Below are 25726 nucleotides of genomic sequence, written 5' to 3' on the forward strand. Positions count from 1 at the left end.
TTCAGTGGTATAAATACTCCCACTGTAGCTGATTGCAAGCTATCAATGTGGCATCACTGAACTTGGAGTTGGGAAGTAATGTGCAGTAGCACACCATTATATGGTATTTCAAGTATACAGATACAATCAACAAAAATAACTTCAAGAGCAGAGATAACAGTAAAATATGGCAAAGTTATTAGGAAGCAAGGAGTTTTAAATATTCATTGCATTTGTTTTTAATATAATTTATTAAGTTGTAAGTTCATATGATTCAATAATTAATAATGGCTGTGTTTGACAACTGGTTGGGAAAATTGAACATTGAGCTCTCGTGAGCCAATACCAAAACACCACTGGGAGACCTGAGTGTCTTCCTCTATCTCTGTTAAGCTATCATGATGCACTCGCAGTTCTTATTGGCCACGTGAGCTATTTCAAACCCGAAGACCAAATCTCCCACCCACTTTTTCATACAAAGACCCTGCCTTTAATACAAAGCATGTGGTCCTATTGGATCTCAGTCTCAAGCAACAATTCATCTCTTTAGGTGGGGCAAGGGTGACCATGTGTACTTTACGACTACACACTCTTCCAAAGGAGCATTATACACTTCAGGATCTGAGAGTTAGGGGAGGCAAGAAGGAAGCCCGAACTATCAGTGCAAGAGCCAAGCATTCGGATTTTTTTGAAATGATCTCTGCAGGGACAGAGCAATGACACTTTTTTCAAAGTGATGTGGACCCGGCTGCTCGAACAAATTAATGTTCCAACTCAAATGAGTCATGTTGTAGGAACATTAAGTTCATAGCCAATTTGTCAATATAAAAAAACTACCACCTCATTTTTTTTTAACTCAAAAAGTATTGCTTCAATTTTATGAGTTATAATTTTCATTTTGGCCAAAGATGGATTAAAATGCACAGAGATGATGACTTTGGAGCCATGTGGGCACTATGTTCAGCTTGGGTGTCCTATTTTCTGGGCTGGTTAGGGGACTGGAAAGTTTCATATGAGGACTGTTTGAAGAAACTATGCCTCTCCTAGAGAAGAATAAAGGAGGGCATGATATCTACTTACAAAAATGTAAAAGGTTGTTATGTGGAAGAGGAATTAGAACTTGTTTTACAAAGTTATCAGGGTAGTTAGAAATAGGGGCTCTGTATTATAGAGACCTGAGTTTTCAATTTTGGTTTTCATCACTTACTAGTTTCATGACCTTGGACAAGTTATACAAACTCTCTAAACCTCACATTCCTTATCTGCAAAATAGGGCACAGTCATTTCCTATTGCTACCATAACAAATTATCATAAATTTAGTGGCTTAAAACAACATAAATTTATTGTTTTACAATTCTGAAGGTCAAACTCCGAAATGTGTCTCGCTGGGCTAAAATCAAGGTGTCAGCAGGACTTTGTTCTTTCTGGAGTATCTAGGAAAGAATTCTTCTCTCTGCCTTTTCTATCTTCTAGAAGCCATCTACCTTCCTTGGTTCATCTCCCCATTTCTCTTTCTTTGTCTCCCTTTTTTGTTTTTTAGAGACAGAGTCTTGCTTTGTTGCCCAAGCTGGTCTTGAACTCCTGGCCTCAAGAAACCCTCCTTCCATGGCCTCCCAAAACACTCAAATTCTAGGCAGGAGCCACCACACCCAGTCCCATCTCCCCAATTCTCTGTCTTCAAAGCCAGCAAGCCAAGTCCTTCTCACACTGCTCTCTCTCTGGTTCTCTCCCTTCTGCCTGCCTCTTCAATTTATATGGACTTTTGTGATTACTTTGGGCACTCCCAGATAACCTAGGGTAATCTCTCCATCTCAGGGACGGCTGACTTGCAGCCTTAATTTTAATTTCAATATTGATTTCCCTTGGCCCTGTAACCTAATATAGTCACATGTTCCAAGGATTAGGATGTGGACATCTTTGGTAGCTCATTATTCTGTCTACCATTTGAGGTTAATAATATATTGAGAATAAAAATAGGACCCACTCATAGCATTTACTGAAGAAAAGTATATTACTCTTGGCACAGAGTAAGACATTAATAAACATGAGCATCTATCATTATTATTTTTAATAACAATCTGTTTTAGTTTGCTAGGGCTGCCTTAACAAAGTCCCACAGAATACATGGCTCAGACAGCAGGAACTTATTGTCTCACAGTCCTGGAGGCTAGAATCTGAAATCATGGTGTCATCAGGGTTGGTTCTTTGTGAGGGCTGTGAGGGAAGAATCTGTTCCATGCCTCTCCCCTAGCTTCAAATGGGCTTTTGGCAATCTCTGCTTTCCTTGTCTTGTAGATGCATCAGCTGATCTGTACCTCATGTTCACAGATCGGGTCATGCATGTCTGTGCCCACTTTTCCCCTTTTGATAAGGACACCAGACACACTGGCTTAGCAGCCCGGTCTACTCCAGTATGACCTTATCTTAACTAATTGCATCTACAATAATCCTCTTCCCAAATAAGGTCACATTATGAGCTGCTGGGGGCCAGGACTTCAACATAGGAACTTTTGGAAGACACAACTCAACCCATAACAGAATCCAAAGGATAGGACTGGGACGAATGGATGGAAGGTGTAGGCAGAGCGTAACTACCTCAGCGATAGGAAGTGTTTCTGTCTGAGATGTCTGAATGTGGAATGGGGTGCTGAGTTTCCCAGTATTCATTAACCATTTAGTGAGGAGGAGGATGTTGCGGAGGAGGATGTTGCAGATCAGATTCAAGCATTCCAAAATTTCTTGGAAAAGATAAGTTTTAAAATGCCCTCTTCACCTGGAGAGGATAGATTTCTTATATAATCAACTCCAGAAAGCTGTATCACTTTTCAGAGATTTATGAGAACTCAGTTCCTCTTGGATATAATGTGCGGCCCCTGAGGAGATGTTCTGTAGGGTTCTTTAGCATTCTTGGGAAACCTTACCCTGAATTTTCACTTCAGATCATGATGCACTCCTGCTCCTGAAAGTCAAAAGTTATAAAATTGAGTACTTCAAAGCTCCTGTTAATTATAACACAGGGGGATCAATAATTGTTTGAAGGTGCCTAGGTATATCTAGGATCCCAAGTGGGTGAGATAGCACAGGCACTTTCAAGAAAACCCAAACTCATGTCAAATACAAAATAAATCTGGACCTAGGTTGAAAGAGACTTTATTTGAAAGGATTATTGCAAAAGGAAGTGAAAAGATGGTTGTAACAGGGCAGAGGAACTATTTGCAATAAGGAGAATGTTCTGTCCGATATATCTGCAAGCATCTCACAATCAGGCAGAAAAGGCTTTCCTTTCAGAGAGGCATTAACAAGGCTGGGAATCACTGGGTGTGCAGAAGTGGGGTGTGCTGGTGATGGTGTGACCAGATAGGTGATAAGGGAAGTTTTACCCTGAGGCCAGCCTATTCTCAGGAGGGGCCATTAAGGAGGGGATGCATGCTGGCTCAGGCTGAGAGAGGGACAAAACTCAGGGACCTGGGCCAAGGAGAGAAGCTTGACTGAAGTTTGGTCAACCCAAGGCAGGAGGCATTTTGACCAGATTGGTCAGTGAGAAGAGTTCAGCTAATCATTTATAAGGCAAAGAATGGGAATTTGGAGGGTCTGTCTTTGACCTTGTCATAGGTAAACCAGGGGACATCCTTAAGTCATGTGGGGAAGGACGGAAATGTAAACCATTTCTAGAACATAGAAAGTGGAAAGATTCTTTAGCCATCACTGTTTTCCAGGATCACAAAGCTCAGGGAAAGTCAACATCGTCACTGGGGTATTCAGAATGAGGTTGGGCATGAGGTGTAAATTTTCTATTCCTTCCCCAGTATGGATTCAGGAATATTCAACATGTATTTATTGAGACTTCACTTTGAGTCCAGCATCATGGTAGATATCAGAGGGCCACATGAAAGCTGTCAGGAGCATGAATCTTCCTTCCAAACAGCGTATACATTTGTAGAACGTTCACACTATTTTATGTGAAACATAAAAATAAACATACGGTAACTGTCATTAACCACCCAAAAGGGTAGCAGAGATGCAAGTGCTGTAGGAGATAAGGAAGGGGGCTCTAACGCAGGTTGGAAGAGTTGGTTAGTCTTCTTTGGCCTCCCACTCTCCCGTCCAGTCCATTCTCTGCCCTCTGTGCCTAGCCTTGTGTTGGCCGCTGTGGATTGTGTCACCCATACCACCTAATTGGCTGCAATTGGATTGGGTTTGGCCAGGGGGAATCAGCTTGTGGGGGTGAGAGGGTAGGAGAGGCCAGGCTCTTTCTTCCGGCTTCTTGGCTGTATCAGATCTCTACAAGGCAGCCCCTCCCCCATGGCTCCTGCTCTCACTGGATGCTGGTGACCTTTCTTCTCTCTTGATTTCAGGGGTGGTAAGTGATCCACTCTTGCTAATCCATGGTTGCCTCTCCAAGGCATTTAATTGGGTCCCTCTAGCCCTGCCACATTTCTATAAATTGTCTTGAAAAGTCTCTTTAGTTAAGCCATCTCATGGGATTCTCCTCCCCACCAGGCCCTCATGTTTCAATACTCATTCAACCTAGGGTCATAATACAATGTTCCTTAGAGCTGGAAAGGAACTAGCATGTATTGAGAAGTTTGTGCTGGTCAATGTGGTAGGTGTCTTCCATGGATTATATCTAAGACTATCCATGAACCCTGCAAGACAGATGTATTTGTACCTACCTTACAATGAGGAAACAGGTTCAGGGCAATAAATAAACTGCTCAAGTTGCAGAGGTTGTCAGAGTGGGTTTTTGAATGCAGGTACTGATGATGACCTCCTGTGGAGGAGATGTGGGTAGGAAAGATAATTGGTCCTTGAGACTTACCCCAAATCACACAGCTTTTGAATAGGTCTAGACTGATCTACCCACAACCCTGCGTTTCTCCTCATGCCATACTGCCCAGCAAAGTGCTTGCACGGTCTTGAGTGCTGAGGCCCTGGGAAGCTGCTCAGAGGACTGGTCCAGGAGAGCTGCCCACTTGTTGATCACTGGCTCCTTTCTTGAGCTCTCCTCATTGCCCCATTTGGGTGTGTCATGTGTTTCCTGCTGGACCCCTGACTGATGTATCAATGCTATCCTCACCTAATTGGAAGTGAGGGGTGAACATTTTATCCCACTTTCCTTGCTCATGGTTGGGGCTTGAGGGACATAGTGGCAATGGCACCATTGAGACCCTGGACTCCCTGTTCTTATTCTGCTTCTCCATTGGGTAACACTTGCTTTCTTTGTCTTGCTTGCTCTGAACAATGTTGTAGAGGCCTGTTCCTCTTTCCTCTCCTTTTCTCAAATGGCTCAGCAGTCATTTGAGCCTGGCTTTTATAGCCTCTAGTTATTGGAATCGCTGAGTTGAGAGCTGAATTTTAGGGCCCATTTCCTCTACTGTATTTGTGGATTCCTCTTCTAGCTCTTCTTCATGTCTTTCATTCTGAGTCAACATGCTGGTTCTCCATAGGGCAATCACTATCCCTTTGCCCTAAGAATTTGTTATACCTCTGAGGATGTCTAGCAGCGTATTCCTGAGCACCAGAGGGAACAGATAGGATTGAATTTAGAGTAGGTAACTGGGCTATCACATTTAGTATAAGATACTGGGAGGGACATCAAAATCAGGGCCAATGGACACATGGGCCTTTCAACAGCAGTTGGATAGGGTGGAAGGAAGTGATTTGCAGCCCATATGTGAATATGAGAAAGTGAATTGAAAGTAGGGAGCCCAAAATTGAATTTAATTTAAGCTGAAGAGCTTAATCTACTTTTTCTCCATCCCACAAAACATGGAAGTAGTTAAAAACATAGATTCTAGAATTACACTGTCCATGTTCAAAGTAACACTATGACATTTGGTAGCTATGTGACTGAGAAAAGAGAATAGTTCAGAGCAGTCTGAGCTAAATGAGTATGTAAAATTTATCAGCCTCACCTCTTGTCCCCCAAAACCCATGCCTGGGGTCAATTGCTTAAAGGCAGTTTGTTCTTTCTTTTCTTCCTTGTAGTTTCCTGACTAGCTGCCTCCAGCATTAGCTTCATGTTCTTGGAATTTGTGATACAAAGAACAATGTATAGCCAATCAATTGCTTATGTTATTTTAATGTAAATTTTTGGTAAGCAACTTAGGAACTGGCTCTTCTCTTTTCTGTAAAAACCTACCACTTGTAACTGCTGCTTATCAGAACATATATTCAGGGCAACTTGAATCTATGCTCCTGAGTTTCAGCCCTCAAACTTGGCCCAAATAAACTCTCTACTTGTATTAATTTTGCCTCAGTTTTATCCTTTAGGTCAACATGACCAATGGCAAGATTATTTGCTTTCTGCATGCCTCAGTATCTTCATCTGTAGAATAATATTGGGACTCAGAAAGTGATGCCCCAAAGGCCGATGTTTTGACATGCTGAGAGTCCTTAGAAACTGCCTCAGAATCAAGTTCTAACCTTGTCTTGTCCCCCCAACCCTGAAACACAAGGAGGGACTCTCTGGAATTTCCTTATCTGACCAAGAAAGTTTATTTCCAAAAAACCTGCGATTGTGGAGGAAAGGCTTCAAGATGTCTGACTAGAAGCATCTTGTACTTTCCTCCTTCACTAAGAAGAACCAAAATAAAAGCTTGGAGCTGAGAGAAACTTTATAATGTGGAGTAAGGATTAGTGAGAGACCCCCAGTGGACCACATTCCCTTCGTGAGCTCCTGCAATCCTAGCCATGGGAGAGCCTCTAGACCCTCATGGACCCTGAAACTAACATAGGGAGCTGCCTGGAGACCAGTGATGGCACTGCACAAGGGAGGGAGATTGTGCTGGGTCCCACACACACCCCGAGTCCTAAGCAGGTACAGCCAAGTGTCCTTTTGAGAGCCCAGCCCACAACAGACTATGCACTATCCTAGGGCCCAAAGTGCAGGAGCTGAGGTGCTGGTTTGCCTTTATTTATTGCTGATGCCTTATTCTTTGCACGTAGACAGTGCTTCCTTCCCCAGGTATCTGTCCTGAGTAGGGAAGTAACACCAACTTGGGTGTGGACTGGGTCACAAGTCATTAGAAAATTTTTTAGGAATGAAATATGTCTTAATAAAATTTAATTTATACATCTTACCGATGGTATTATCTGATTAGAGCTTGCGCTTAGGAATGCTCCTTGGCTTCCGAACTTAATGCTTTTTGTTTCTCTGGTTGTATTGTCAGGTTTTTTTATTTTTGTTGTTGTGGTGCTGGTTGTTTGGCATGCCCTAAAACACAAAACTCCTTGGCTACCAATGGCTTGCAGCAGGATAATAGAGATGGGAAATATATTTCATTGCTAGCTCTTTCTTAAAGACTTAAATAGATGCCAAGTTTCTTCCTGGGGCCAAGAGCTCCAAGAGCAAAGAGGAAAGTAATTTTATATTAAGGTAATTTACACAAAGGCTCTTGCATCATTACTGTCATTAAAGAACAAATTATTCATGACAACTGTTACAGACGTGAGGCAGACTATTCAAGAGAGGCCATAGAGATAAGTAAAAGGACCACTGCAATGGGGCTCTGCAGTCGGGGAGAGAGAGATTGGACTCAACTTCAACTTAAACAAGGACAGCTGGGGATTTACAGCCAAATAGCAGAGTTGGGATTGGTGGAGGGAAACTTACTAAGAAGAAACATCAAGGGTAAAGGGGATTCCTGATGACGATAGGCCAGGGTGATAAGCCATCAAGGGTGGTCAGATACCAAGACTGGAGGATTTTCACTAAACTGACTTTAAACTGGATTCTGCAAGGACAGAGAGGGAAGCCAAAGTTTGGGCCTAGTCAAGCAGAGGGCTCAGAGGAACCTGACTAACGTTTGATCACAGGACAGAGTCTTCATCATAATAAACCCTAGGGAAAAAAGCAAACTTAACTCAGATCAACAATTTTCTATTATAATAGTAAAATTTTCCTTGGGAGGTACTGGATTGGGAGATATTTTAGTGAGCATAGTCTTTGGGGTTTGTTACCTCCTTCGGTGAGGAGATAAGTGTTCTATGTCTCCTCCTACACATCCCTGCATGTTTTTCTCTATTACTCAAGCTTGAATTTCACCAGTTAATTTTTACCCTTCTATTATGAATGCTCCTTTTATAGGCAACATCAAAAGTCTTGCCAATTCTCTCAGAATCTAGCTGTAGAAACTAGGTGGTTTCAGTTCATTACCTTTAATAAAGTTTTATAGGAGTATTGTGTTAGAAAATCATGTTTTTTCCTTTCATGTTCAATATTATTTTAGATTTCAGATTGTGATGACTTTTGCTAAGGTATGACTCTAAAATACAGTATGAGATTTGTTTAAGAAATGGATGTCTCCCGACAGATGAAATACCAAAAAAAAGATTTAATCATGCAAAATGTTGAAGGTTCTAGTGAGGGTTCTGTCTCAGTGTTGGAAATGGCTGTTGGATCATTGGCTCCAGAGCAGCTTTCTTATTTGTCTGTATTTACATGTAGACAGGTCCTCCCCTGTGAGCAATAGGAAGGCCAGGTTTAATTCCAGCATTGCCCTGTTTTGCTGTGTCACTTTTATTTATTTAATTTTTTAAATCACTTTTTTATTTATTTATGTATTTTTTTTTCTTCTCTTCTTCTGTCCATTGACTGTATCACTTTCAGATTTGAGCCGTGGTTTCCTACTGGCCTTTCCAGCTCTAATATTTCATGACTATGGAAGATCACCAAAAATTATCACCAAAATTACTAAGTGATTAGTTCAAATTGTAACACTCTCTTTTTCTTTAAGAATAAATTCCATGAAGCAAACATCTATTTTGGGGGTAAAAAAAAAAAAAAAAAGCCCACCCTCATAGGTCAAATTATTTTGTTAACCTACTTATCTGAATCTAGAAATTGTTTTCAAAAGGATTGCTTTGATTTAATGGTTTTACATATAAATCTATTATTGTACATTTTTAAAAAATAAATGTTTCTGTAAGTTATAGAAAAATGAAATACTGGAGTTGTGAAGAAGGACACTCATCTTTCCACTGAAATATGAAATGGCAAAAGGGCAAAATCATAATTCTGGAAATAAGAACAGCAGTTCTTTACCAAATGTCACTCTGTCTGCTAATGTGTGAAGTGTCTCGGAAGGGCTCGAGGTGCTCCAGCAGGGATAGCGCCTCTGAGAGCACGCAGCGCTGTTCGTAATGGATGATATTTCGGTTACTAATAAACTAAAGAGCTGAAAACCAGAATTTAGTTGGAGACAGTCAACTGGAGAGTCCATTTTATATACACAATACCCCAGGTAGACAATTCAGCACTTATAGGAATAAAGGTTAAAACAACCATGTTCTTCATGATAATGGCCTGGAAGATTTTTTTTTCATTTAAAAGCAATCACTTTTGACCTTTGTCCCAAGCAGGAGGATGACAAAAATTGATAAATGAGGAGCAGGTGAACAGAAGACAGGACACTCTCCTTCAACAAATAGCAGTTTTATTCCTACGCTAGTGAGAATGTGTGCAAGATGCCATATAGAGTTTTTAACCGCAGTTACAAACATGAAAATATACTGAGCATATACATAATTTAAATGGAGAGGCTAATGAAGTTCTTTGTTCAAATAGAGTTGGTAGAAACACAATATTGTGGGTAGATGCTTTAGAATGAAAAAATAGAATCATCTATTGCCATTTTTACCAGATTTGCAGAGAAATAGTAAATGATATTAAAAACATAAAAGCGCTCTATTATAGCACATAGTAAGTTCAGTTGCTGAATTTATTTACATTATTTATTTATGCTTCACACAAGTCAAGGAAAAGCCAGATGAACCTCCATGGACAATAATATTATTGGACACTGACTACCTAACATCCACAGTATCAGGCTAGGAGCAATTTCAAAACGTGTATGTAAGAAGTCTATGAGCTGTGCACTAATTTCTACAAGGTAGGAGCAGAGAAGAGATTAAAGACTTGAAGAATTTATAAGCCTGATAGTCCTGCATGGATGACCAGAGATCAAGTACTTTTTAAATAAGAGCAATGATGCATCATCTTGCCAGTGTGGTTGAAATTAGGAAATTCCACGAAGGCTAATGCACTCCCACTAACCTGCGATGGAATGTTATCCAACTCTGCTACAAACTCCTAAAGCACAATTGCTTGTATTTCTTTCTTAACGGGATACTTATCTATGCACACAGCTCATATCTGTGCTCCTACATATGTATGCACACATCTCATGCATAACTGAAAGCTTGTTCTTAGGGTGAGGATAGTATTTCTTAAAACAGCTATAACTGACCCTTCTTGTGACTGTTCTAAAAGGGACACATTGCATTTGTCTGACATTATTCACAGTTTTGAATAACTTATTTTTGTGTCTTATATAAGATCATGTGCATTGGCATATAGGTTATAAAAATAATCTTTGGTAAACCTGTTAATCTTTTATTTCCATTACATAAACCTCTATTTTAGGAGCATTCGCCAAAAATTTCCTTATTTAATAAATGTATCTATACAGACGATCTTAAAAAAATAAACTGCCTTATTTGTGTTGCATACATTTATTCTGAGGGAGCCTCCCTACAAGTCAACAGTATTCTTTCAGCCAGAAATATTTCCATTGCTAGAAATATTTTTAGAACAGAACAGATTTTTCCTGTTATCATGGCTGTATCAAATGTTACCCTGCATTTTAACTAAAATGGCCAAACATTTTCAAAGTCATCATGCACTACAAGAACCTAAGGCAGTGGGTCTGGAATGCCAAACACAGTAAATTTAGCCAAACACCTGGTCAATTCACAAAATGAAATGAATCGATTCGATTGCTTAATCAGCTAACTCATCTGGCCAGTGTAGTCAAAGTAAATCCCCGAAAAGGCAATATATCCTAATAGAAACATAGACAAGATTTTTAAAGAACAGTCTGGCCACTCAAAGAGATGCCATTTTATCCTCCTGATGACATCTGGTTAGATTCCCTTTTTCAACTATTTTCCCTTTGCCTCATTTCACTTGCTTTCTGAAGTCATGGTTTACACATTTTTCTTTGATATGAAACATTCTTTGAATACCTGACGTGATTCTAAGTCTCAGGTTAAAAATACTCAGAGAATTAACAGGGCATTTGGGCAGGGAATGCGGTAGGGTTGAGGGCTTGCTCACTGCCACTTGGGGGCGGATAAGTCATTCCTTCTTGCCACTCTGTCTTGGCCGATCGGTTACTTTCATTTCCTCAATGAAATGGACTCTGGAAAGCCCTTGAACTAATACCACAAACAAGCAGCTTATTACCTACTGATTTTCACCAGGTCAGGTTTGCTCTGGCCCACATGTGTGAACTAAAACTCTAGAGCGTTCCAGAGTTGGGGCTCAGATACTACCACTGTTGTCGTGCGGATCTGGTGGCTTTATGATTGCAGGATTCCAACCTCAAAGAATTCTGAGAAAGCTAAGTGAATGAGAATTTTGTATATGGCCAAGAATTTTATTGCAAAAGGTAAGGAGAGTGCTTAATATAAGAAATAGGGTCCTTAGACACCAAGGCAGAGAATCAGAGTGTGAAGTGTAACATGTGAGGTCTATTTTTGTATTGCTGGACACCTGCTAAATGATTTCATATTATTTTCACATGTCATTTGGGCTTTCTTCCAATAGGTAATAACAGAATTAATTAAACACTCTCCCAAATAAAACTACCTCTAAAATATCTGTGTGCTCTGGCCATTTTAGTATTTAACAGGGAAATCATGGTCATCACTCTGATAATGTGGAACCAGAAAAGACTATAAAATTATACCAAAGCATGTAAAGAGATAAGATGAGCAGAAGATAAAATCACACTCGACTGGGAAAGCAGACATATGCAGTAGGGAGGAGAGGGGAAAGTAGGGAAACAGAGGCACTCAGAGGAGTGGGATGGGGAATTACTCCGGACAAATAGGTACAAGCCCAGATAGGGAGGCGAGTCTTTGAAAACTTTGATTCAAGAGCTGGAAAACTGGCCTCCTTCCAGAGAACAACAGAATGATAATACAAAATTGATTTAATGAGAAGAGATTAAAGGAGTTGATTATAAAGAACTTGGTTAAATAATTATTATTATGCAAGACAGGACTCTCCCAAGGTTTGATAGCTCAAAAGCACTTTGAAGGCTTGATGATTAAAGTGTACGGCACAGGTGCACAGACAGGATGCCCACCAAGACAGGAAATGGAGTGTTTACGAAGACATAGCACATGGTGCAATTAAATGAAAATACATCCAATTGAGCTGAATGTCAAGGAAATCTCTTTTCCTTTTAAAATTAATAAATAGATCAACTATGTTTTTAGTCTTCCTGGGAGCAATAGGGAATAGTGAAATATTTGTTGCTAAGCAGATTTAAAAGTAGGTGTAGGGTAAAAATAAACATTTCTTGAATTAGATTAAAAGAGTGTACAGTTTTCCTTGGTCATGTCCATTTCCATAATTCCGACTCTACCGTAGATCTTTCCAGGGTATATCAGTGTTATTTACTGTTATAGATGTGTAGTTTTCTATGGTTTTAATTCCTGGTTTGTACAATTAATTACTCCCTCTTCTAGATCCAGTGGTTTGCTATTGAAGCAACATCAGCACTTGCCAGTGTGTGGCTGGTGGAAGGTGACCATAGTCTTAGACTGGCTCAATTATCTCATTCCCTTGATGAGTCCCTCTTCTAAGCTCAACTGAAAATATTAACAACCATAACTTTATCATTATGATGAATTATCTTTATGTGAGTAGAAATGCGTAGATTCTGGAACAGTGCCTAGCAGGTTGCAGGCACTTACTAAAAGTTTTCTAAACCAATGAAAAGTCAAAAATGAATTTACCTTTCCCAGGTATTAATGTGCTGTGCATCGAGCAACATTAGTTTAAAATTCTGCTTTGTTTTTCTTTTGCTTTTTCTTTTTAATGTAGGAAAAGTGATTCCTAATAGACAGCACACCTCATAAATCTCTGTCTTCTATTTTCTCACAGGTGGTGCATCTATACACTTACATGTATGTTGTTCCTTTTCATTCCTAGAAGATCCACTTAGTTCCCTGATACAGATTCAGAGCCTAACACTGTCATTTCACAGGAATACTGGGCGTGATCAAACTGTCAAAACTGAATCCTCTTAGGACTCTTCACATTCGTTCTTATGAAGTTTTCCCCTGTTTTTACAAACTTCAAATAACCCTGGAAAATCTTCCAGACTGGGTGTTGTGTTATATAGTTATAAATAACTATTTTAGGTATAGTTAATGATTTTTAATTATTATGCCAATTATATACCCATTATCTTACTTACGGGACTTTATGGTAGGTAGCAAAAATACATACTTGAAAAGAAATACATTCTTTCTGCAAATGAAGCTGTGAGATCAACACATTTGACCTCTAATTCCTAAGTGTTTTATGAAATAACTTGCAGTGAGAAAAAGGCAACCATCTCCAGCTTATTTTCTCAGATAGCCATGAAGATTCCACATAGATGCCTTTCACATTTTCCCCAGGAAGGCTCTCGGAACCAGACCTTGTCAAAGGAAATGCCCACTTACTGACTCATTGAAATTTGTGAAAGTCAAAATAAGACACACATATGGAAGATGAACTTGGTAGAGTATGTAGTGCCTTTTTTATATTAAATGCAACATTAGGTGACTACTTGACATTTTGTCCTCATTGATTTACTAAAAAAGTCTTTTGGAAAATTTTATACTAAGGACCACTATGTTTTTGTTTGTGCTGTTGTTCGTTTTTTAAATTAATGATATATGACATTTGTAGACATTTCTATAAAAATGTTGGTATTAGGTCTTTGGATCAGGAGCACAATCTGCCACCATGATCTTCTTTTAGTGGGAAAACCAAGTATGAATGGCATAACTGTGACTTTTCCAGGAATTCGACCACTGGCAATGAGACAAAGACTAGTGTGTATAAATACATGAGAGTGTGGGTGTGCCTGTTCACACTCCACACTATAACTGCAGTGAAATGATCTCTAATCACCACGATGGTGCTCTGTGTGCTGTTTCCGGTCAGCGGTACAGCTGGCATCTTCTTCTTTTTTTTTTAATTTTTTTTTCCCGGTAACAAAGCTGAGAGAGCTGGTATTTTCTTAACACAGGGAATTTATCACTTCTGTTTGGATCATTCTCTATCAGAACCCTCAACCCTGCAGCCTGGGCTTGCACTGCAAGTTACAAGATCCCCGAGCTGACCACTTGGGCTTGAATCCCTGGCAGGAGAAAGCGGAGAGAGTGACTAGTTTAGGCACAACCATTTAGCTCTGCTTTGGTTTTCTCCTCTTCCCTCTATCCTTTTGTTAACTGTTAGATCTTGTCCTAATAGCATCTGATCATCTTTGGATCTCGAGATTCACGGGACAGCAATGCAGCCGGCCAGCCACACTACATGCTTCACTGGCCCCACCCTTCTTCCAGTCCAGTGAACGCAAACAGGTAAAAAACATGGTCCAAGAGATTGTTTCTGCAACATTTTACCAGAAGTAAAATACACATTTTACCAGTAGTCCTGCCATAGAATTTGAATTAGTTTATGTAGAACAAGCCATGAACACTTAAGTGTGGAAAAATAGTATTATATAAAGCTTAATATTAAACATTATGAAAAATACATATTTACAGAAGAAACTACAAAATACAACTATGTACAATAATATCTGTTACCTTTAAATTACATAAAATTTTTAAAATTCTCCAGATTAATAAATTATACATAGTATCAACAGAAAGAGCCGGCACATCTGTAGGGCATGAAGCGAGTTAAAAAAAAAAAAAAAAATCACACAGTGAATAATTTTTATCCAGGAGATCTTTGGGCACATTCTTAATGCCGTGAATAGACTGCATCTGAAACAAAAAACATTGTAATTAGAGACTGTAGCAGGGTGTTTCATAGTTGTTTGCTTTGTTTGTGGAAATTACAAATGGGAAAGACCAGCAAAAATGACTAAAGCTCAATATATTCATAGTTTGAGATGAGACCATTACTATGGTGGCCAGGTCATCCCATTTAGAAACCCAGATTATTAGACTTGGAGGGGACTAGTGATTCTAGTCTACCCCCTCTCTTGTTACAGAGGAAGCCATAGACCCAGAGAGGCAGCATAACTCACCCAGGTTTACACAGCTTGTTAATGCTAGTTAATTCCAGACTTAGGGCCTGAATCCTAGACTTCAGGGGCCTGGTGGTTACCCTTTTCTGTACTGTAGTTAGCTTCTTTGAGGAGTACCATAGATTACTCTAAAAAAAGACTCTCAAAAAAGTCAGAATAAGACAAAAGAACCTCTAAGTTGCCCCAGAACTCCCTCTATCTTGGAGCTTCTTAAGGAATCTGACATACAAAAACCTTAATTCACTACTCAGATAAATTAGGGGAGTAATTATTTATAATACAAAAGGATTATCTGATTTACGAAAGACTCCTCTAAATAGTAGTTCTTGTGCTTTACAGATTATTTAACATACTGGCTGGGCGGGTGGGTATAGACAGTACAGAGAACTAAGTAAAATGTTAGGTGACATGGTCAATTGAAGATTATTTAGAAATGGAAATAATAAATACTGACTTAAGCAGTTAAATTTGGGGGTAATGTGTTAGGCAGTAATAGAGAACTAATACAACGAATTTTCACATTTGCAATTAGCCGACGTGATAACTTAGGTCCTAACGATGGCCCAGAGTAGGAAGAGGCATGAGGACCCTTCTCTTGTCATTTAATTATTGCCTGATCAAAGGAGTGCCTTATAAGGTATATAAATTTTTTTCTACTGAATTTTTCATTTGAAAAAAGTTATATGCTTATTCTAGAAAATTTAGAAAATATATAAAATAGAAGGAAAAAATTATGTTTTTATTGTTCAGAGAAATTTATTTTACGATTGTATTACATTTCCTCCCGGTCTTTTTCCCCTATGCATTACTTTTGTTTGTTTCACATTCTGCTTTACTTAATTATAAGAATACTCATTATAACATCCTCAAAAATATCATTCTTAATGACTGCATCATATTCTATAGGTGAGTGCACCATGGTGTACTTAATCTTCTATTGTCAAACAGCTAGGGTTTTTTACTCAAACTTTTAGCTATGAAAAGCTTCATGCATAATGCTTTTTCTGTACTTAGGGTGGTAGGAGAACTACTGGGTTCCAAGATAAGAACACATTAAGGACTCTGATACCTTGATGGCCAAATTCTTCTCCAAAAGGACTTTACAATTTGAACTCCCAGTGGAGACTAATTGCTTGGAAAAGAAATGATAAGCAGAGTCCTTAATAGAGGGCATCCTAGGTTAGGCAGGAAGAGATACCCATGTGAAGTAGCAATTTCACTCAACTGTGGGAGTCCCCTCCCCACTCTGCCTCTCCTTCCTGTTGCCACTCTTTGTAGGGACCTTTTGGGTAGAAGAAGAAATGCGTGGTACACATCGGAAGAGCTTTAGTTATTAATGGTTTCCAGATTGACCATATCTCGATAAATGAACTTAAAAGTTCACTAGAAGGAAGCCCTTACCTCTGTGATATTCTGGATTCACATTTTCGTAGATTGGAAACAGGGGGTTTTCTTGCTCACTCCGTAGCTTCCTGGCTCTGAGGACATCTCTTACACACTGATGTAAATATATGTACTGACACTGTGGAAAAGCAGCAAACACGTCAGGGGAGGGCTTGTTCTCAAGCATAAGAAAGATTAGAATCTTTGACAAAACATCGGCAATGTTTAAACTGCATGGGCCAGTTATTTGCAGATATTTTTTCAGTAAAAGTTACACCAGTGGTGCCTGTGTCTCCTGCCTCCACTTCCACCTCCTTGACCTCTTCTGCCTCTGTCACCCCGAGACAGCAAGACCAACTCCCTTTACGATGACCCACTTGCATTAATGAGTAGTAAATATATTTCTTCTTCCTTATGATTTTCTTAATATTTTCTTTTCTCTACTTTATTGTAAGAACACAGTATATAAGACATATAACATACAAAATATGTGTTAATCAACTGTTTGTGTTTTCAGTGAGGCTTCCCGCCAACAGTAGGCTAGTAGTAGTTAAGTTTTTCAGGAGTCAAAAGTTATATGCATTCATTCGGGTACATGTGTCTTTGTTACAGAATGACCTTTTTCAGACTGAGGTGGGGGGTGGGGGAGGGGATGGGTGTATGCCTACACAATGAGTGCATTGCGCTCCGTTTGGGGAATGGTAACGCTTGAAGGTGCTGACTCGGGAAGGGAGGGTGGGGAAGGGAAAGATATATACCTACATGATGGGTGCAACGCGCACTACCTGGGGAACAGACATGCCTGGAGCTCTGACTTGGGGGGAAAGGCGGTACATGGGCAATGTATGTAACCTGCAATTCTGTATCCCCCATAACAGTAAGATGAAATTAAAAAAAAAAAAAGTTATATGCAGATTTCTGACTGTGTGGGGGTTGCCACCCCCCACACTGACCCCTGCATTGTTGAGGGGCCAACTGTAGTTGGGAAATTTCTTGACCATCACTTCACTAATAGTCTCTGGTACTTAAAAGAGTGACTGCTTTGTATTCCCACTGAAAAAAGAATAATGGTAATTGGCAGAGAGGTGCCATTTATTCATTTTTTAACCAGCATGTGTATGTACACAGTATGTTCTGTGAGTCCCTAGAACTATGTCTAGCACATAGTAGGTCCTTCACAATGAAAAAGATGAATAAATGCCCAACACTGTGCTAATTATGTGCTTTACATAAATTATCTCATTCAATGATTTCAACAGCCTTGTGAAGTAGATATAATTATCAGCATAAATTAAGACTCAGAAGTTAAGTAACTTCTCCAAGGTCACATAGCTAAGAAATGGGGCCCCAGAATTTGATTCTTGGGAGTGGGACCTCAGAGTTCATGTCAGTTTTACTAAACCAGTTTTCTTAGGCGAATCTCAATTTCATTGCATTACTGAATGAGAATATCATTTCTCTGTTTTGTTCCCTTTACTTTGGGAATACAGTGAGAAAAAGGAGGTGTGTACAGTAAACTCCACTGGACTGTTAGTTCTTTGAATGCGCCGTCAGGGTCTTATCCGTCTCGGTTGTGCCAGCATCCAAGTCTGGCACATGGAAGAATCTCAAAGAGGTTGGCTGACTGCAGAGAACTACAGGGGTTGCACAGTGAGGACAGACCCACCTGTCAGCTATTTGGGAATTAACTACTTTTGAAATATAAACCCATATAGAAGACTCAGTGCTTTGGTGACCATAAAGACACCACAAAGACCTCCACTGACAATGGTGTCTCAGCCACAGGCAGCCAAACTTGTGCATTGGGCCCCCTTCCTTATCCCCACCTGAGCTCTCTCATAAGGGAATAGATGTCTGTGGAAACTCAGTGCTTGGCTCAGTGCTTGCCTCTCCTTAATGATACAGCAACTGCTCAGCGCCCAGGGAGGGAGTGAGGAGGCTGGGAGGGGAGCAGACACCACGTGAGGGAGACTGTGCTCTCACGCAGCCTCCAGCTGGCCTAGGCTCAATCACGAGGCTTCCCGAGATCTCAGTTTCCCCATCTATCAGACAAGGAGGCCAAGGTCTCTTCTACAGCGAAATCCTTTGTCCATTAAAGGGTGTAAGACTTTATGTTGATGTCAGTTGTATATTAAAAAATATTTCTGGACCTCGAGTTCAAGGTGATCTGTGTGGTCAGCCTTAGAATAAGTATTTTAAGAGTTTGAGATACAAAGTAGAACTATAAGCTCTTCCCTCACTAACAATCTTTCAAAGTGGACAAGTACTTATTTTTATGGGTTGGCATAAGGCACTGTCCCTGATTGGAAGCTTGCCTGGTCATCTACCCATGGGACTTTAGAAGGTAGGTCTGGAATAATCAATAGATAGGGACATTTTAAACAACCAAATCAATCATAAATGAGGCCTGCAATAATATTAATAACTATTCTCTACTTCTCTGCTCACAGACCTTGCTCATTTGTTATAAGAGTTTTATACTGTCTCAACCTTGAAAATTTGAGAAAGGTATTATCCTGAGAACAGTTGATAATATAGAGCAATCGGCCGGGCGCGGTGGCTCACGCCTGTAATCCTAGCACTCTGGGAGGCCGAGGCGGGTGGATCGCTCGAGGTCAGGAGTTCGAGACCAGCCTGAGCAAGAGCGAGACCCCGTCTCTACTAAAAAAAAATAGAAAGAAATGATCTGGCCAACTAAAATATATATATACAAAAAATTAGCTGGGCATGGTGGCGCATGCCTGTAGTCCCAGCTACTCAGGAGGCTGAGGCAGTAGGATTGCTTAAGCCCAGCAGTTTGAGGTTGCTGTGAGCTAGACTGACGCCACGGCACTCACTCTAGCCCAGGCAACAGAGTGAGACTCTGTCTCAAAAAAAAAAAAAAAAAAATAGAGCAATCTCTTTTTGCCATCTTAAAAGTGATCCACCAAATAATAGAGTGGCACCCACTGTTTTCTCCCACCCATAATTCACATTTTCAGTTCTACTGGGATATTAAACTACTTTGGGGCCTCAGAGGTAAGCTGTGAATGAACCCTAGTACATCTATGCTATGGCCTATTAATAAATTCTTCAACAATGATCCACCATGGGGTTTGAAACTAGTTAATACCCATTAACTTGCCTTGTCTTAAATATAAATTTTTCTTTTCCCCATAGAATATCCTTCTGAAAATGACTACTGCTAAAACTATCAGATTGTTAATGTGCTTCTCACTTTATTCTTAATGAAAAGTAGAATGTCTAATATATGAACCTCAGATCATAAAATATCATTTTTTTTTTTGCTAATGGTGAGGCCTTGGCTTGGTGTTAACACATTCAGTTCCATTCAATTGCATCAATATTTGTAGTATTAGTATTTATATAATAGTATTATAGCTTTTCATGATCCCTGAGTGCATAGTTTAGCAGAAGGGCAAATGTAAGCAAATAACTATAAGATGATAAAAGACAGAATTATGTATAAAGCTGCCTATGGAAGAAAAAGTCATTAGATTCACTTTTAGGGGAGAAAAGTATCAAGCTAGAGAGATAAGCTGACATTTGTAAGAATTTGAGCAAAGAAGTAGGGCAAAATAACATGAAATTGCACATATTCTAGAAACTGTGAGAAGTCTGGTAGCTGAAATGTAGATTGTATGGGTTATAGGAAACCTCCAGAACAATCTCCCAAATGGAACCTGAGATCCTTAGTCCCACGACATTGCAGTGTTTACTTCTCATGAGAAGCAGAAGAGATTGACAGACTGTGACTATCAGCTGTTTTTCTTTAGAACAAGTTATTTCTCCCTAAGTGTCTCAGAGTCAGGCTGCAAATGTGCCCCAAAGTGGACTAAAAGAAGGAGAAATACACCTGCAAATCCCCTGACTAGTGCCTTTTTGTTTAGAAATCCTTGCTTTTTTATATATTTATAAAAAAATATGAAGACCTGCATCCCTTTGTATACCAAATATAGAAGAAAGTTGGAGTCAACTATCACCATGGACCCAGAAAAATAATACAAGGGGTTAGAATGTCCTTCCTCTTTTGCTGGAAGTCACCCACAGGGGTTCAGCTGTGAATTACACCCCTTTGCACCCACTTCCATTATGAAACGAGCCATGCCAACTCTGGGGCCAGGGATTCAGAGCCTGTAGATGCAGCCCAATTTTGGCAGAGGCTAAAGCAAGAAAGATGATATCTGGCTATTGTTTGGGATTTTGTTTAATCAGAAAAAAGGGAAAGAAAAAAATTGTATCTTACTGCAATGTTTATTTCATTGTGATAGAAAGAATAAAAGTTGATTCTGGCCCAGGGAAGGAAACCTTCCTTAATTTTGGCAGACTCTAAAACAGTAGTGATAGGTAGTAGTATGACATGAAACTGGAGAAGTTAAGTTGGGCCAGGTTATGAAGAGGCTTATGCACAAGGATGAGAGTTTGAACTGCACTTTACAAGCAATGGTGAGCTTTCCAAGATTTTTATGCAGGGAGGCGACATGGTCAGCCAGGGAACTTTGATGATGCAAGTGGTGATGAAAAATCATTAGGCCAGAACTGCAGGCAGAAACCAACTAGGAGGCTATGAAAACAGGGCCAACGAGAGTTGATATAGGGCCCCACAAGGGTAGTGGTGGTGGAGTGAGGGACTGGGACAAAGAGGACACTGGGTAGGATTGACAGGAGTTCTTGAGTATTTGGATGTGGGAACTGCAGGGAAAGAAGGCAGCTTGGGCAAACACATGGATGGCAATACTGTTCACTGAAACTGGAAGGCGCAAGACCAGGAGGAGTGTTGTTTTTGTTGATGTTTTTTAAAAGACAGCTAACAAGTTCAGTTTGTGCTTTTTAGGTTTGAGATGACTGCAAGGCTTTTAGGTAGAACTGTCTGGTAGGCAGGTACTTAGGTGAATGCTGGGAAAGCAGGATTATGTTTGGGAAACATAAGCATGTAAGTGTTTCTTGGAACCATGGGCGTGGAGGCATCACAAAGAATGAAGGTTGAGAGAAAGAAGAGCAGTGCCTTGAGGATAGAATCGTTGGGAACTCAAACATTGAGAAGGCAAGCTGAGGAACAAAGCCAGAATCCTCAGAGAGGTAGGGGCAGAAGGAGAAGAGAATAGGGAAAAGGAGTTATTTCTAAGGAGAAGGAGGAAGAGCTGTGGCACATTGTGTTACCTCTGGTCTGAAAGTCAGCCAGTGATATTTATACTAGAGTTCCTGCTCTTTGCCAAAAATGCATCTCCAGAGTTTTGGGCAGGTGTATGGAAGTGATACATGGCCCAAGAAGCCTCTTTGACAATTACTAGAGAGCCTGAAAACACACACACGCACACACACACACACACACACACACGGCTCAATATTATTTACAATGCCATAACCTCCTCTTCCTCAAATTACAAATTAAGTATGGTTGGAGTTTGTGGAAGTGACAATACAGTAATAATGAAACATTAACGCTGACTTTTTAGCAACATAATTGTAGGATATTTGTTCATTCATTTGACAGATTAAAAAATATTGAGGCTGTAGAGAAGGAAAACACGTTCCCACCCTCTAAGAACTAGAGTCTTGAGGAGAAAGCTGCAGGATGACCATTATGTTACACGGTGTTATAATTGTGCAACCCTTAATGAGGTAGCAGAGCTAGACAGCAGCCATCAATGGCTGCTAACAACCGTTAGGTGAAAGGCTGTTGAGGATAATGGCTGGCTCAGGCTGCTGCCTCCTGAACCCACTGTCAGTTTCATCAGCGCTGAGAGGAAGACACAGCCCTGATGACCTGCCTCCTGAAGTGATGCGACAGGAAGTACTCAGCACCACCCGCGAGGATTGTGGTGGCAGAAGCAACCCGAGTTTAATCAAGCCTCTGGATCTAACAACCAGCTGACAAAAACCACAGGGAATAGAGGAATACATTACCACCATGAATGCAATCAGCCATTTCCAGAATGTGGGAAAATCTACAGAACAAATGAGCTGGTTTCTTTAACAAATAAATGGCATGGAAAACAAATGGAAGGGAGGATGATTATAGGTTAAAAGATATTTAAGAGATATTTCAGCCAATGAAATGTGTGAATTTTGGGTTCTAATGAAAACCAACTACAGTTTTTTTATAGAAAGTAATTTTGGGAGATAATTGGGGATATTTAAGTGCTGGCTGGATATTAGATGATGTTTGGGAATTATGGTAGAAATTATTAGGTGTGATAATGGTACTGTGGTCATAATTTTAAAAAGATTTCTTATCTCTAAAAAACATTTATATATATACATACACACACACACACACACACACACATATATATGTATACATTTAAGAATGAAATAATGCGTTAATAGGATTTGCTTTAAAATATTCCCATGGGGTCATGGGGTAGGGGAACAGTGAATGTGGGATATAGTTGAGAAAAAAACACAGAATACTGATAATTGTAGAAGCTGGGGTCTGGGTACATGGAAACTCATTATACTGTTTTCCCTAGTTCTGTGTATTTTTAAACAATTTCATAAAACATTCAGAATATGGTGGGATAATTGCTATAATGAAAGTCCTCCCAGCCCAGGACAATGAATGGTGTTGGGAGAGGATCCTAGGTGTGGGCGCTGCCTGCAGGAGGCAGTGACACTATTGTTTTGCCAAATGTGCCACAGAGTGGGAATTCTGTAGGATATTAGTATTGCTGCACAAGGAAAGAATTCAGGGGTCAGGGTGATTTTGGGAATAGCGGGTTCAGCAAAGCTCTAAGGGAGCCTCTGATGCAGGATCCCCCCTTTTTCTGGAGCACTGCTGTGGGTGCAGTCATATGTACTGTGATTGTAAGAGGGGAATGTGGAATTTTTCATTTTTTCAAACATGGGAATTTTTTTTTTTTTTTATACGGAGGATTTTGCCAAATTACTTGGGGAAAAACTTGGAAAACACAAGAGTAAGAGAACTTGGGCCTTGAAAGCCATTTAGGCAGGGGAGTGGATGAGATGCTTGGTCTCTGCAGGGAAACAGATCTGAGCCTCAGGCTGTGGGACAGTCGGCCTGGTACTCAAGGGGCTGGGATTCTCTCAGTGTCCGAGCCAGCTCAGCCACTTCATGGCCGTGGGCTTTGTGCAAAGCCCTTTAGCCTCTGGAAATGGAATATAATAGTTCTTACCTGGATATTGTGAAAATGCAATGAGATACTATGTTCAGAAATGCCTTGCAGATGTCAAAGTGCTGTACAAATAGAAGCATTGAGCCTTCACAATCAACATATACTCTCTTGGTGTTTCCAGAAATGAGGGTGCAGGTATGGAGGGCTTGGGGAGAGAAGAGACTAGAATCTTCTTCCTCCTTACTAACTGAGATGCTGGTGCTCATTCACCAGCTTATATTAAAGTGATCTCTAAGATGGACTGGACTGACCATTCCCCCATGTGAAATGTCTCAATCAAAAAAAAAAAAAAATTCATCTTTCTTCCTACCCACCGAAATTAATTCTTTCCTGAACTGAGCAACTAGCTCAGTAGAGACAAGGGTACACGTCACGCTAAAGGTCACTGAGATTTGTTGTAAAATAGCAAGTCCTAAAAAATCTCTGTATTCAGTTCTCTCTTTTTCTTCCTAATGTGTCATGGTTATTTCTCCTTGTCAGATTAAAGTCCAGGACATTTTTTTGTTGTTTTGGGGGGGTTGGGGGTAAGTAGAGGGTGGTCTGTGTCCTTCGGCCTGTAACCCTTACCTCAGTCTGGACCATGTGAACCCTGTGAAGTCTTAGGTCGTGCACTGCTCCATAAATGTCCACAGAGTCTTTGGAGTCTAATTGCTGGAGGATTCGGTCCAAAGCAATGAAGGTTCCAGTCCTACCCACACCAGCACTAGAAGACATGGCAAAGGAAGATTGAGCCTTTTTACTAAATTTGCCTTTTAAGACCGCATCCAGAGACTGCCACAATCTTTCTTTTCCCTTTCAAGTATTGGGAGAAGACAGGAATATTTCTTTCTTTCAATGCGCACTTTCTCTTAAGGAAATATAACCCCAGCCTCTATCTCTTTCCCCTTCCTTTCTTTCCCTTTCCCCACCCCAACCCTGCACTTGGTGTGTATAATTTCCATGCATGTTTTTATACTTTTTCTACATACATGTAAATCCATAAACAATATATTTCCTTTATGTGTTTCAAAAATTTACTGAAATGGTGACATGTTTTATGTATCCCTTTGCCAACTTTTCTACTCAATATTGTGTTTTGAGATTTATCCATGTTGTTACATGGAGATCTGATGTCTTTTAACTATTCTGTAGAGTTCATAAACCATCTATTCCCTACAATAGATGACGATACAATAATGATGAGATTATTTTTAGCTTTTCTCTATTAAAAAATTGGTTGCAATGAACATAATTGTGCAATGTATGGAGATGTCTCAGGGGTTGACACCTGAAAGCAGAACTGCTGGGTTGGTCATCGGGTATGAACACCTTCAACTTCACTAGGGCTTGTCAAATTGTTCCCCAAAGTGGTTTTGTTCTCTGGGGATTTTTGATGCACACATTTATAAGATGAAGAACCAGTTCTCCAGTGGTCCTGGGCAACAATGCCTGCCATTTTTCAGAAAGCAGGAAGCTCTTGAGTGCCTGCCTCACCTTCCTATTGGAAATGTCAGGGTTCCAATGACATAGGAAAGCAGGGCTCCCAGGGTGCTGGGCTGATTGGGAAGACACGAGTGCACTTGACATTTTCCTTACTGTAGCAATTCCTTGCTCCTTATTTATCAGTGCCAATTCAGTTAGGGCTATCAAAGCATTGCTGCAAACACTAATTAGCTAAATACCAGGCTCCCCAGAAAGAGGATCGCTTATTAGGTTGATTTTATGGACAGACTGTCTGAAGCAAAGAGAAATCAGGAGAGAAGAGAAATTTAAAGGAAAAATTGGGTGCTCTATGTGGCAAATGCTATGCTGTGGTTTGGATGTTTGTGTCTCCTCCAAAATTCATATTGAAACTTAATCCCAATGGAACAGCATTAAGAAGTGGGCCTTTAGGAGGTAATTAGGCAGAGCCCACATGGTGGATAGGATTAGTGCCTTATCAAAGGGCTGGAGGGAACTAGCTAGGTCCTTTTGCCCTTCCATACCTTCTCCCATGTGAGGACACAGCCTTTGTCCCCTCTGGACAATGCAGCAATATGGCACCATGTTGGAAGCAGAGACCAGGCCCTTGATAAACACCAAACCTGCTGGTGCCTTGATCTAGACTTCCCAGATCCCAGAACTATGAGAAGTAAATTTCT

The 25726-nt window shown here is 40.2% G+C and overlaps 1 protein-coding gene across 2 annotated transcripts in view; it reads right to left on the reverse strand.

Moving 5' to 3' along the window:
- Window positions 1-14712: 14712 nt before the first annotated feature.
- Window positions 14713-25726, reverse strand: part of PTPRB (protein tyrosine phosphatase receptor type B) — a 106984-nt gene continuing 95970 nt past the window's right edge. For both annotated transcript variants that reach the window (XM_069489819.1, XM_069489820.1), the window contains 3 exons: window positions 24174-24309; window positions 16489-16609; window positions 14713-14821 (listed from right to left, as the gene is read on the reverse strand). In XM_069489819.1, the coding sequence (XP_069345920.1) occupies window positions 14799-14821; window positions 16489-16609; window positions 24174-24309 (280 nt within the window). In that variant the 3' untranslated portion in view covers window positions 14713-14798. The remainder of the gene's footprint in view (window positions 14822-16488; window positions 16610-24173; window positions 24310-25726) is intronic.

This window comes from Eulemur rufifrons, chromosome 16, assembly GCF_041146395.1.
Source record: "Eulemur rufifrons isolate Redbay chromosome 16, OSU_ERuf_1, whole genome shotgun sequence".
In the NCBI taxonomy this organism is placed as follows: Eukaryota; Metazoa; Chordata; class Mammalia; order Primates; family Lemuridae; genus Eulemur; species Eulemur rufifrons.